Source organism: Leptodactylus fuscus, chromosome 4, assembly GCF_031893055.1.
Source record: "Leptodactylus fuscus isolate aLepFus1 chromosome 4, aLepFus1.hap2, whole genome shotgun sequence".
Classification (NCBI taxonomy): domain Eukaryota; kingdom Metazoa; phylum Chordata; class Amphibia; order Anura; family Leptodactylidae; genus Leptodactylus; species Leptodactylus fuscus.
In genome coordinates this window covers 209,158,936-209,171,981 of record NC_134268.1, presented here as the reverse complement: position 1 = coordinate 209,171,981, position 13,046 = coordinate 209,158,936, and the positions used below count along the sequence as shown (strand labels likewise).

The following is a 13,046-nucleotide window of genomic DNA, read 5'->3' as shown; positions in this document are numbered from 1 at the left end:
TATTAAGCCAGTTGTCTTTAGTGAGACTGTAACCATTAAGCCAGTTGTCTTTAGTGAGACTGTAACTATTAAGCCAGTTGTTTTTAGTGAGACTGTAACTTTTAAGCCAGTTGTCTTTAGTGAGATTGTAACTATTAGGCCAGTTGTATTTAGTGAGGCTGTAACTATTAGGCCAGTTGTATTTAGTGAGGCTGTAACTATTAGGCCAGTTGTATTTAGTGAGGCTGTAACTATTAGGCCAGTTGTATTTAGTGAGGCTGTAACTATTAGGCCAGTTGTCTTTAGTGAGACTGTAACTATTAAGCCAGTTGTCTTTAGCGAATCTCTGTAACTTTTAAGCCAGTTGCCTCTATGTGAGTAAATCCTTCGCCAACTTCCTTCGCTGTGTTTTCCTAGTGGTTAGAACTTGCGGATGTTTTGTCTTAGGACGTGGTGTCAATATGACGCCCTACAAATATCTGACCCCTATAACCTTCACCGACATATAATCCTAAATAAACAGCCAAGGTGAAACGCTAAGGAAAAACAGTTTATTTCTTTCTCATAACTCCACTGAATAAAATGTCATTCCAGTGCCGGAGTGGTAAGAAATGGAGAGGTAGCAGCGGTAACACAACCCCCGGACATCTCTGTCTCTCAAATGATCAAGTTATTGTTATTAAATAAGAGGTATATAATATGTTAACAGTGTACAAAATATTACGGAAAATTATAAAACAAGATAGCTAAGTAAAGGGGTAATTTGTGATTATACTAAGATGGTCCACGTTTCTAGACAGAGCAGCAACGGTCTCCATGGGCCGTGTCTGGGGCTGAGCTGCAATACCAGACACGGCCTATGGAAACCAGTGGCGCTGTTCAAATAAAACCCGATATCTGTTCAAATCGCAATAGACCCCAATAAACAAATCTTTGGCATTTCAATTAAGTATGATATAGTGCAGCTCTCTCTTATTATCCTGGTCTCTATCCCAGCGCCTTGCCCAGCACTTTTTACTTCCTCCCTCCATATACTGTAATGAAGCAGTAGCCAATTCTAATCCAACAGAACAATTGTTTTGTTTTTTTACATGGGTTCAAGACGGAATATATAGAGAGTAATCTGCCCTCTGTATGGCCAGGCTTGTCTGGCCCCGGGTATTGTACATAGTACTGGCCCTTTAATGGTCCTTGGTTTAACATTAACACCATCGGAATCAGTAAACGTCATCTTTCCCCCAATCGGGGTTACAAAGTCTGGTCTTGTCTTCTTCTCATGTGGGTCCGAGCTGTATTGTGACCAGTGAGTGATATACCCCCTTCATCTGCAGGAGCTGCTGGTGCGTTCCCTGTTCCACCACTTTGCCATTCTGGATGACGGCGATTTTATCTGCGTTCTGAATGGTGGACAGTCGGTGAGCGATGACGATACACGTACGACCTTCCCGCGCTTTGTCCAGAGCTTCTTGTACAACCTTGAGGTAGAGAGACAAACGTTATAGTTGGCTACAAATACAATGATCGTATAATATTTGACGGATAATCAGGAAAGACAATATGCAGTGAACGCCCCCTAGTGGTATCCGTGATGTTATACGTTAAATCTACGTTTTTGTGGGGGATTCGGAGCTTTTTATTAAAATACTGAGCTTTAAATACTACAAAGCTATATAAGAAATGAATAAGTACAACATTTTGAGCTTATTTAGGCTGAATTGATGGGATGGAAGAAATTCACTTTTAAAGCACTACTCGAATGATATAACAATATTTGATAAATGAATAGTACAGGTGAATATAAGGAACTTTGTAATATATCTTATTAAAGTAATATGTTTCCTTCTCCACTTATCAGGTTTCTCTCCTCCTTCTACTCACTGAGCCACTTATCCATAACCAATCTTATACATAGAAGTCTATGGAGATGGGAGGGGAGAGGAGGAGGTTGTTAATTGGTTTAGTGCCTCATTAGGTACAGTGGTAGAATATTATCTAGCAAGATATAGTAGTGTCTAAAGAGCTCTCTCTTTCATGGTTTACCATTTCAAACAGCCTACTTCCCCTTCTCCATAGACTTCTATTTAAGAAGTAACCTAGTCTAATAATTGGAGAAAGAAGCATTCTCCTAAAATATAATATATTACAAAGTTTCTTATATTCCCCTCTACTATTCATTTATGGAAAGTTGGAGGTACACTTTAAGTCCATTACATTAATAGTTATGTTGTTCTGTTTTACCTTCTCGCTCTCTGTATCCAGGGCAGATGTGGCCTCATCCAGGAGCAGGATTTTGGGTTGACGGACCAGAGCTCGTGCTATGGCTATTCTCTGTTTCTGACCACCGGAGAGCTGCGTCCCCTTATCTCCGACACGGGTGTTATATTTCTGTAGGAGAGATAAGACATATATATTAAATACTAGCTGGTAACTTCGTCTGCGGTGATTGTAGCAGTGGGTATATACAGGCATGGGTAAGGTTTTCGTACTGTGTATAAGGTATGGGATATGAAATGTAACTTTGTATCTTGTTTTTGCTGTAATTCAGAGAATACGTGAGACTTTTGTGTTGAAGTTAATTTGTATTTGAGCTGCTATATACAGTCCTATGAAAAAGTTTGGGCACCCCTATTAATCTTAATCATTTTTTGTTCTAAATATTTTGGTGTTTGCAACAGCCATTTCAGTTTGATATATCTAATAACTGATGGACACAGTAATATTTCAGGATTGAAATGAGGTTTATTGTACTAACAGAAAATGTGCAATATGCATTAAACCAAAATTTGACCGGTGCAAAAGTATGGGCACCCTTATCATTTTATTGATTTGAATTCCCCTAACTACTTTTTACTGACTTACTGAAGCACAAAATTGGTTTTGTAACCTCAGTGAGCTTTGAACTTCATAGCCAGATGTATCCAATCATAAGAAAAGGTATTTAAGGTGGCCAATTGCAAGTTGATCTCCTATTTGAATCTCCTCTGAAGAGTGGCATCATGGGCTACTCAAAACAACTCTCAAATGATCTGAAAACAAAGATTGTTCAACATAGTTGTTCAGGGGAAGGATACAAAAAGTTGTCTCGGAGATTTAACCTGTCAGTTTCCACTGTGAGGAACATAGTAAGGAAATGGAAGACCACAGGGACAGTTCTTGTTAAGCCCAGAAGTGGCAGGACAAGAAAAATATCAGAAAGGCAGAGAAGAAGAATGGTGAGAACAGTCAAGGACAATCCACAGACCACCTCCAAAGAGCTGCAGCATCATCTTGCTGCAGATGGTGTCACTGTGCATCGGTCAACTATACAGCGCACTTTGCACAAATAGAAGCTGTATGGGAGAGTGATGAGAGAGAAGCCGTTTCTGCACGTACGCCACAAATAGAGTTGCCTGAGGTATGAAAAAGCACATTTGGACAAGGCAGCTTCATTTTGGAAACAAAAATTGAGTTGTTTGGTTATAAAAAAAAAGGCGTTATGCATGGTGTCCAAAAAGAAACAGCATTCCAAGAAAAACACATGCTACCCACTGTAAAATTTGGTGGAGGTTCCATCATGCTTTGGGGCTGTGTGGCCAATGCCGGCATCGGGAATCTTGTTAAAGTTGAGGGTCGCATGGATTCCACTCAGTATCAGCAGATTCTTGAGAATAATGTTCAAGAATCAGTGACGAAGTTGAAGTTACGCCGGGGATGGATATTTCAGCAAGACAATGATCCAAAACACCGCTCCAAATCCTCAGGCATTCATGCAGAGGAACAATTACAATGTTCTGGAATGGCCATCCCAGTCCCCAGACCTGAATATCATTGAACATCTGTGGGATGATTTGAAGCGGGCTGTCCATGCTCGGCGACCATCTAACTTAACTGAACTTGAATTGTTTGTCCAAAATCCCTTTATCCAGGATCCAGGAACTGATTAAAAGCTACAGGAAGCGACTAGAGGCTGTTATCTTTGCAAAAGGAGGATGTACTAAATATTAATGTCACTTTTCTGTTGAGGTGCCCATACTTTTGCACCGGTCAAATTTTGGTTTAATGCATATTGCGCATTTTCTGTTAGTACAATAAACCTCATTTCAATCCTGAAATATTACTGTGTCCATCAGTTATTAGATATATCAAACTGAAATGGCTGTTATAAACACCAAAATATTTAGAACTAAAAATGATTAAGATTAATAGGGGTGCCCAAACTTTTTCATAGGACTGTATACGGTGTTGTGAGAAACTTTACATAGTGACTTTAAGACAGAGGGATTTGAAGTTAACCCTTTCCCGCCGATGGCTTTTTTTTATTTTCGTTTTTCATTCTTGACTCCCCTCCTTCTAAACCCCATAACTTTTTTATTTCTCCGCTCCCAGAGCCATATGAGGTCTTAATTTTTGCGGGACAAATTTTTCTTCATGATGCCGCCATTATTTAGTCTATATAATGTACTGGGAAGCAGGGAAAAAATTCAGAATGGGGTGGATTTGAAGAAAAAATGCATTTCTGCGACTTTCTTACGGGCTTTGGTTTTACGGCGTTCACTGTGCAACCAAAATGACATGTCCCCTGTATTCTGTGTTTCGTTATGATTCCGGGGATACCAAATTTATATGGTTTTATTTACATTTTGACCCCTTAAAAAAATCCAAAACTGTGTTAAATTTTTTTTTTTTGAAAAGTCGCCATATTCCGACAGCCGTAACTTTTTTATACGTGCGTGTACGGGGATGTATAGGGCGTCTTTTTTTGAAGGACCAGGTGTACTTTGTAGTTCTACCATTTTCGGGAAATGTTATTGCTTTGATCACTTTTTATTCAAATTTTTATCAGAATCAAAACAGTGAAAAAACGGCAGTTTGGCACTTTTGACCATTTTTCCCGCTACGGCATTTACCAAACAGGAAAAATATTTTTATAGATTTGTAGAGCGGGCGATTTCGGAAGCGCGGATACCTAACATGTATGTGTTTCACAGTTTTTAACTACTTTTATATGTGTTCTAGGGAAAGGGGGGTGATTTGAATTTTTAATCCTTTTTATTTGTTTTTATATATTTTTTTAAACTTTTTTTTTTTGCATTTATTAGACCGCCTAGGGGTATTGACATGGGTGGGCGGTGTCGTGGATTGTCAGAGCGGTGGGGGTCGGCAAACATGGCTGCTCCGGCGCGTTAAAGAGCGCCTCCTGGAGTATCGTTAAGGTGAGGGGCAAAGTGGTAAAGTCTATGTATATGTGATTGTGTGGGGTTAGGGGCGAGGCTGTAGAGGGCAATAGGAATTTTGTGGCTTGCTATGGTCCAAAGTGTGTGAGATTGCAGAGATGGTGGTGTGAGTTTGGGTTTTGTGGGGGTCCTGGCACAAACACATGTGCACTATTGTGACGAAAAGTAGCCTATTGCGCAATCGGGTGTAATGACTATGTTTGTGGAAAATTTCAGCCAAATCGGTCGAGCGGGTTTTGCGTGATTGAGGAACAAACATCCGAACATGCAAACATCCAAACACACAAACCCACAAACTTTCACATTTATAATATTAATAGGATATTGGTAATATGTCTAACGAAAAGATACATCCCTTTAATTTAGGCAAGATGGATTGTCGTAGGTGATAAGTGTCTCAGTGCATGCAGCCCCAGACCTGGGACCCCCACCGACTATGTCCCATGTATGACTGGAGTGAAGGTTGAGTAGGCGCTGACACTTCATTCAATTCTATAACAGACTTACATCAGGAAGTGACTCGATGAAGCTCTGGATATTGGCCGCCTTGGCCGCTTCTTCAATCTCTTCGAATGGCACCATCCGGCTGTTGTCTCCATAAGCGATATTATCCGCTATACTGCAGTCAAACAGCATGGGTTCCTGAGACACGATGCCCATCTGTGCCCGCAGCCACTGGATGTTTATAGCCTTCACTTCAGAGCTGTCCACGGTCTAAGAGAAAGACAATGGGTGACTAATCGGCGGCTTCCCTTACGATAACACCAGGGGTGACCAATGGTCACTGAGAACTCCATTGGATAATATTTGTTACAAGGTATACTTACCACTCTTCCATCCAATGGGTCATAGAATCTTTCCAGTAGTTGGACCGTGGTACTTTTCCCGCACCCGCTGCTGCCCACTAGTGCCAGGGTTTCTCCCTTCCCCACGCTGATGTCTAGTCCTTGAAGCACGGTCACATCTGGTCGGGTTGGATAATTGAACTGGACTCCTTGGAATCTGACGTTCCCTTCGCAGACTGACTGTAGGAAATGGAGATAAAAATCTGTCACTCAATGTATTCAATATGATTAGAAAAACATGGCTGCTTTCTTTCAGAGACAGCGCCACACTTGTCCATAGATTGTGTCTGGTATTGCAGCGTAGTTTATTTGAAGCGAATGGGTTTGTGCTGCTATATCACACGCAACCCAAGGAAAGGTGTGGCAATGGTGGGATTTCAAGGTCTCCGCCTTATATAGCTATGCTATGATGTGGATATAGATAAGGGGTTTTCCAGGCTAAATAATTGATGACCTATTCTGAGGATCCTTAAAGAACGGATGGGGGCCCGGGTGTTGAACTATTTGAAGAGGCTACAGCGTTGGGTACTTATTAAGTACTGACCAAGCACAGCACCATACATTGGCATCACAGCTCAGCCCCTTCACTTGAATGGGACTGAGCTGCAATCAGACCACATGACCAATGAACTTGGCGTGACAAGCTGCCCCTTCAAGTAGTTAATCCATGGGGATCCAGTTGTCAGACCCCCCCATAGATCATCAGTTGATGACCTATACTAAGAATAGGTCATCAATTAAAGAGTCCCAGAAAATCCCTTTAATACAGGCGTAACACAGAGGAAAAAGACCAGTAGCATCGCTTTTAGATTTACTTACAGGTTTGTGTCCGGCAGTGCTGTAAGTGTCTATAAGAGGCTGTCTCTCAAGCAGACTGAATATATGAGCTGCAGACATCTTTGCTTTGGCATAGTCTGGAGTAAAGGAACTGGTCTGACCCAAAGCCATGGCACCAAACACAATGGCTGAAAATACCCTGTAAAGGAAAGAAAGATATAGAGTGAAACCTCTCCAAAAGACCACTCCTGTGAGAAGACCATCCCCTTAGCCAGACCATATTAAGGCCTGGGCCTAATCTGCCTAGCCCTGGTAAATACATGATGTAAATATGAATTTTATTCATTCAATTTTATGGTTTTCTTCCATAATTGCTTCCCTAAGATCTTTACTAATGTCTTTCCGCCTTGGCATCCTGTTAACACAAACTTGAATGCTCTAGACCAGCAAACTGCCCAAACTTCTGCTTTCAATTATCAATTTATCAAGAGCATTTGATCAGCAGCACCCATCTGCTGGACAGATAGATAGATGGATGGATGGATAGATAGATAGATAGATAGATAGATAGATAGATAGATAGATAGATAGATAGAATATAGATAGATAGATAGATAGAATATAGATAGATAGATAGATAGATAGATAGATAGATAGATAGATAGATAGATAGGAGATAGATAGATAGATAGATAGATAGATAGATAGGAGATAGATAGATAGCCACACTTACAAGAATACATCCTCCATACTCGTGTAACCATTTCCAACCAACCACGCTCCAAATCGGAAACACCCGGCGTAAGCAAAGAACATGATAGCTTGAGATAATCCAAAGGTTATTCCATAAATGTGCGCCTTCTTAATGGAATTCCTAAACAAAGACACAATGAATTATTTCCGGATTATTCCATCCGCAGGTCTTCTGCAGGACTCACATATAGACATATTACGTGTTCTCTTACTTGTAGGGCCCCACAAGTTTTTCATCATACATGTCCTCGAACTTCCTCTCTCGTGTTAATGAGACCACGGTACGGATGTTTTCTACGGCATCCGTGGCGATCTATAATAGACGGAAAGAGATTTAGTAATGGTATTCATAATAAATATGTAAAAGGTTATTATATATCTATGGCTGGGCTGTCACTCTGGGCCTTCTATGGGGTGAAATAAAAAGTCACTCCTCCAGACCACATCTTTTTCAAGAATCCTCTACTCAAGTATCCTTGCAGTATGTATAGCTAAATATTTGGAATGGAAAAAACCTGCAGACTATTTTCTTTGCGTCTATTGTTTATGCTTGGACGATGCCTGCAGTCGGCTGAATGGAACTTCCTGTGTACATGTGGCTTTGTTATAGCCTTGTTACCATCCCCCCATGAGCTAAGGGAAGCATGGACAATAAGAGGCAGACAAGGCATGGAGGAGAAACTTGCATGAAATTGAGGACCCCTTCTTTTAAGTAAATGTTTTGGTGTCTGTTGTTTCTGCTTGGAAGATGCCTGCAGTTGGCTGACTGGAATTTCTTTTTCCTGTGGACACATGCAGCTTTGTTACAGCCTTTGTTACCATCCACCCCTCCCCACGAGTTATGGAAGCATGGCAAGTCAGCAGATAGTCTGGAGGAATAATCAGCACCCTGTCTCCCTGGAGGGCTTCAGACCTCTTCGGGCCGATAGAACGCGTGACAGAGAAGAAAGGCGGAGGGCTTGCAATGAAAGATGGTGCACTTTTTGAGGGCATTTTTTGTGGATAAAGAAAAATAGTTGTGATGCAAAATATCAAACTATCAGTTGTGAGCATGAGATCCTACTACCTACCAAAAGAACTACCACATATTATCGTGATAGCTGCATATGTCCCCCACCTCTGCAAAAAGCTGATTCTGCCTGTTATGTCTACATGCGGTGCCCCCCTCCTCGTGTCCTCCAACCGCGATCGGGCTGTATTATCAACATCACTTTGCACAGAGAACTAAATGATCCTGAAGTTTTTTTCTTTTTTAGTTGCTAATGCTATGACTCCTAGTATCTCTCTATATGCTATGAGCTTATAGGTGTTCTCTCTTGCTATATACTTCTGTACTATCCATGATGCTGTATCACACTGAATTTCCCCATGGTGGGACTAGTAAAAGGGTTATCTTATCTAGGATTATCTTATTTTATCTTAAGAATAAAGTGGGTGAGCCAACACTGGAAAGTGACATCACCAGCTTTGCTCGCCCTCTGTTCACCAGACTGTGCTGACATGTAATTACAGACATCAGCACATGCTCAGACTATCACTTGGGACCCTTGGGCTCAGATATACTCTGTGGGTAAACCTGGAAGTAACTGTTGTATTTCACTGCAGTGCCACCGCAGGAGAGAATAAGTATTACACAATGTCCATTCACAGATTCTCCAGAGCAACAGACACTCTTTATAACTACTCTTTAATACTGAGCATGAGACCCAATCTAGTATCCCATAATTACCTAATAGGGTATATGGAAAAGGGGTTTTACAAACCGAAAACTCCTTTAAAGAGAAGCCCTGGCTCGGTGACCTCGCACTGTCGGCTGAACATATGCAATGATTTATGGTAATCCTTACACCAAAGTTTTAGACAGTATAGTTGGTCCGAGACAGGCATGTGTAATTACTAAGTATCAGTAGTGAGACAACTGAAGTTCTCCTAAAAATTGTTAGCTTAGTAGAGGATGGAATATCAAAGTATTGACCTTCTGGCCTCCTCTGGGGCCTCTGAGTTCACCCATTAGGCCAGAAAGGGACCAAGAAAGCCCAGGATGGAGGCCCAGACATGGCAAGGGAACCCAGGAGAAGGGAGGGAAGGTGAGTATCAGTGTTTTTTATGCTTCTGCAGCATCCCCCGACCTTCCCTCTGCAGAGACCCCGGAATATAATGATAGCAATTCCCGTTCTAACCTCATGAACCTCTTCAATATTCACAAGACGAATCTTAAAAGATTTTCCAATCTCTACTCCTTGCCCAGCATGTTATCCGCCATCTTTAAATAGCTCACCTTTCCAGCTACTTCCAGCTCCTCTTTGTCCTTCTTCGCATGGCCGGCGAATGTTTTCATTTGAAGGAGAGCGGAAATTGCAATGACAGGTACAATGGCCAAGATAAGGAGGGTCAGCCGCCATTCGTAGATAAAGGAAATGATCAATGCAGTTCCCAAATTTGCAAGGTTCTGAGCCAGCAAGGCCAGTCTGGACCCGGTTGCCTACAATACAGATAAATATTTCATGAGCCTTCCATACAATTGGCTGCAACTGAAGACTCGGAGCAAGTGACTATATTAGGGCCATGAGGACCATAAGAAAAAACTTGTCTTTAGTTTATATGGTCAATGTGACGGCACCAACCCCGTAACCAGAGCTGTGGACTCGGCAGGCCAAACCACTGACTCTGACTCCTGTTTTTTTACAGTCGGACTCCAGTGCCTGTTTATTTTTTGGAAATGTCATAGCTCATTGCGTACCCCTTGTACTTGAGAAGCGTCGGTGGCCAGTCTGGTAGTTAAGGCACCGGTGCTATTCTTCTTGTTGTCAAACCAACCAATTTCCTGAAACAAAGAAGGCAAAAGAAATGAGTTCACTTTACAAAATCTTTATTATTTATCACAAAAATTTTCTTATCTCAAAAAGTCTCTTAGTTCTTGAAGATGAAGAAGGCTTATATTATAAACTGGAAACGGGTTCATTGGGAGAACAAATTTTTGATCATTGGGAGAAGAAATTTTGGATATGTGATTCTCCCATGGGAATCACATATCTAGGTGTTTGAGGAATATTTTGACTCCTCCATATTGAGTATAGTGTATGTAATGGTAAGGACGTGGGGGTGGGGGGCGTGGCGAACCTATGGCGTACTGAGGAGCATATAATACTGAGTGAGATGGCATACTGAGAAGCATATAATACTGTGTGTGGGGGGTGTACTGTAGACCATATAATACTGTGAGGGGGCTACTGTGGAGCATATAATACTGTGGGGGCTTACTGTGGAGCGTATAATACTGTGGGGGTCCTGATGTGGAGCGTATAATACTCTGGGGGGCTACTGTGGAGCATATCATACTGTGGGGGCTTACTGTGGGGCGTATAATACTGTGGGGGTCCTGATGTGGAGTGTATAATACTCTGGGGGGCTACTGTGGAGTGTATAATACTGTAGGGAGGGCCTGCTCCCATGTGGGGGTTGTACTGTGGAGCATATCATACTGTGAGGGGGCTACTGTGGAGCATATAATACTGTGGGGGTCCTGAGGTGGAGCGTATAATACTCTGGGGGGCTACTGTGGAGTGTATAATACTGTAGGGGGGGCCTGCTGTGGAGCATATAATACTGTTTGGGGGCCAATGTGGAACGTATAATACTGTGTGGGGTCTCAGACCTGACAATGATTTAACATTCGTATTCGTATCTACATATACTGCTTTTTGAAGTCTGAAAGCTAAGGTCATGCACCCTGAAGATTCCAACTGGGATACGGTGAGCTACAGTCAAAGTTTTTTTTCTAATTTTTGTATAATTATTTAACAAGTAATACATTATCATACCTGTCGCAACATTGACTTGAAGGTTAATAGTCTAAGTCTCATCGTAAGAATCTCTCCTGCTTTTCCAAATGTGAATCCCTGTATGGAAGAATTGAAAAATATTATTAATATTTGAATTTTTAATTTTCCATGTTATTATCTATATTAAAAAAAAAATCCAATTCCAACTAAAAGTCTAAAATAGCCTAAAATAGTCATCTGTAACTTCAATGGAGCATAGGTAATAGACACAATGGTCTGGAGCAAACCCAAATTTCTATGAGAGCGTTATCTAGGCGTGCAAAGGGGGGAGTAGATAGGTGGTGAAATCCCCTATTGTGACTGGTGGATTCTGTGTCTTATACATATACATATACATAGTAGTGGCCGTCATCAGAGTGCTGTAAGTGAGGTGAATGCTGCAATAAAATCTACAAATGAAAAAAAAAACGGAAGTCTCAGCATATTATTTGGTTTAGTGGTGAGAGCCAGAACTTCATGATTTGTAAGATTTTCTATTTAGAATATTGGGACAGAAGATAATAAATACTGCTGCTTGCTATGTGTGCCGTAATAAGAAATAAAAAACATTTCCATGCGTAATTACCTGGAGGAAGAATGTTATAAAAGAGACGACTCCCAGGACCAAAAATAATATGGAATACAGGTCGCTTTTGGATCTCATGTCCTCTGGCGGGCCGGCAAATATCTAAAGTAAGAAAATCATTATTATCAAATGATCTGTGCAAAATGTAGAATCTATGAAAAAACGTAAAGTGAAACATATATATATATATATATATATATATATATATATATATATACAGTATATACACGCATACATACATATACACTTGCCATTTACTTACCCCAATAATCTTTGAGAATATAATAGCGAAGGCTGGTTGTGTAGCGCCGTTTATGAGGGCACAAATGATCCCAACCACAAAATATGGCCATTCCGACCTGTTCAACCTCATGATTTTGAAGAAAGAGACTGGCGGAACATTTGCAGCCTGAAATACACAATGGAAAGAAGTCTATCGGTATTTACCAAAAACAGTAGTGAGTCCCGCTTCCACTTCACAGGCCAGCGGCCTTATGTTCATTTGTCCCATTTATTGTTGAGGGGATATCGCCACTCCATAAGGAGAGAACCACCATTAAGGTGTGTGGAGTCTTATTAAGCCATGAGCGGAGTGACGATATCCCCTCAACCCTGTCTAAGCCTCTCACCTCTGCCAGATCAGTCCTCTCTACGCCAAGCTGATGAAATGCAAATACATCGAAACGGCTGTCCTTGGCTGAGAAGACTGTATCTGGTATAATCCCAACATCATTGCAAACAAAGGCCTCTGAGAAGGTCGGCATGATGTTAAAGGGAGCGCCCTCTATTGGATGTCTTGACTGAGGCTCTGTCTTCCTAATTACATCATGGAAGACAGACTTGCACATTCTCAGTCAGCGCCCTCTATTGGTGTGCATACTTGAAGCACTGGCTTCCTAATTACATCATGGAAGTCAGATTTGCATATTCTTCCCTTGTCCTATTTATGAGAACGTCACAATAAGAACTGGAAAACCCATTTAAATATACCCTAAAATGATGTAATTAAAAAATACTACTCATCCTGCAAACAACAAGCCCTCCCCCCCATACAGCAACATGGATGGAAACA

At 41.3% G+C, this 13,046-nt stretch overlaps 1 protein-coding gene across 1 annotated transcript in view; it reads right to left on the bottom strand.

The window, feature by feature from the left end:
- Positions 1-508: 508 nt before the first annotated feature.
- The window catches only part of ABCB1 (ATP binding cassette subfamily B member 1), a 32,054-nt gene continuing 19,516 nt past the window's right edge, over positions 509-13,046 (bottom strand). The window contains exons 17-28 of the mRNA XM_075271644.1: positions 12,237-12,383; positions 11,975-12,076; positions 11,389-11,466; positions 10,308-10,391; positions 9,846-10,049; positions 7,780-7,880; positions 7,548-7,688; positions 6,857-7,013; positions 6,020-6,217; positions 5,700-5,906; positions 2,218-2,364; positions 509-1,454 (exon numbers count right to left, since the gene is read on the bottom strand). Of these exons, the coding sequence (XP_075127745.1) occupies positions 1,254-1,454; positions 2,218-2,364; positions 5,700-5,906; positions 6,020-6,217; positions 6,857-7,013; positions 7,548-7,688; positions 7,780-7,880; positions 9,846-10,049; positions 10,308-10,391; positions 11,389-11,466; positions 11,975-12,076; positions 12,237-12,383 (1,767 nt within the window). The 3' untranslated portion in view covers positions 509-1,253. The remainder of the gene's footprint in view (positions 1,455-2,217; positions 2,365-5,699; positions 5,907-6,019; positions 6,218-6,856; positions 7,014-7,547; positions 7,689-7,779; positions 7,881-9,845; positions 10,050-10,307; positions 10,392-11,388; positions 11,467-11,974; positions 12,077-12,236; positions 12,384-13,046) is intronic.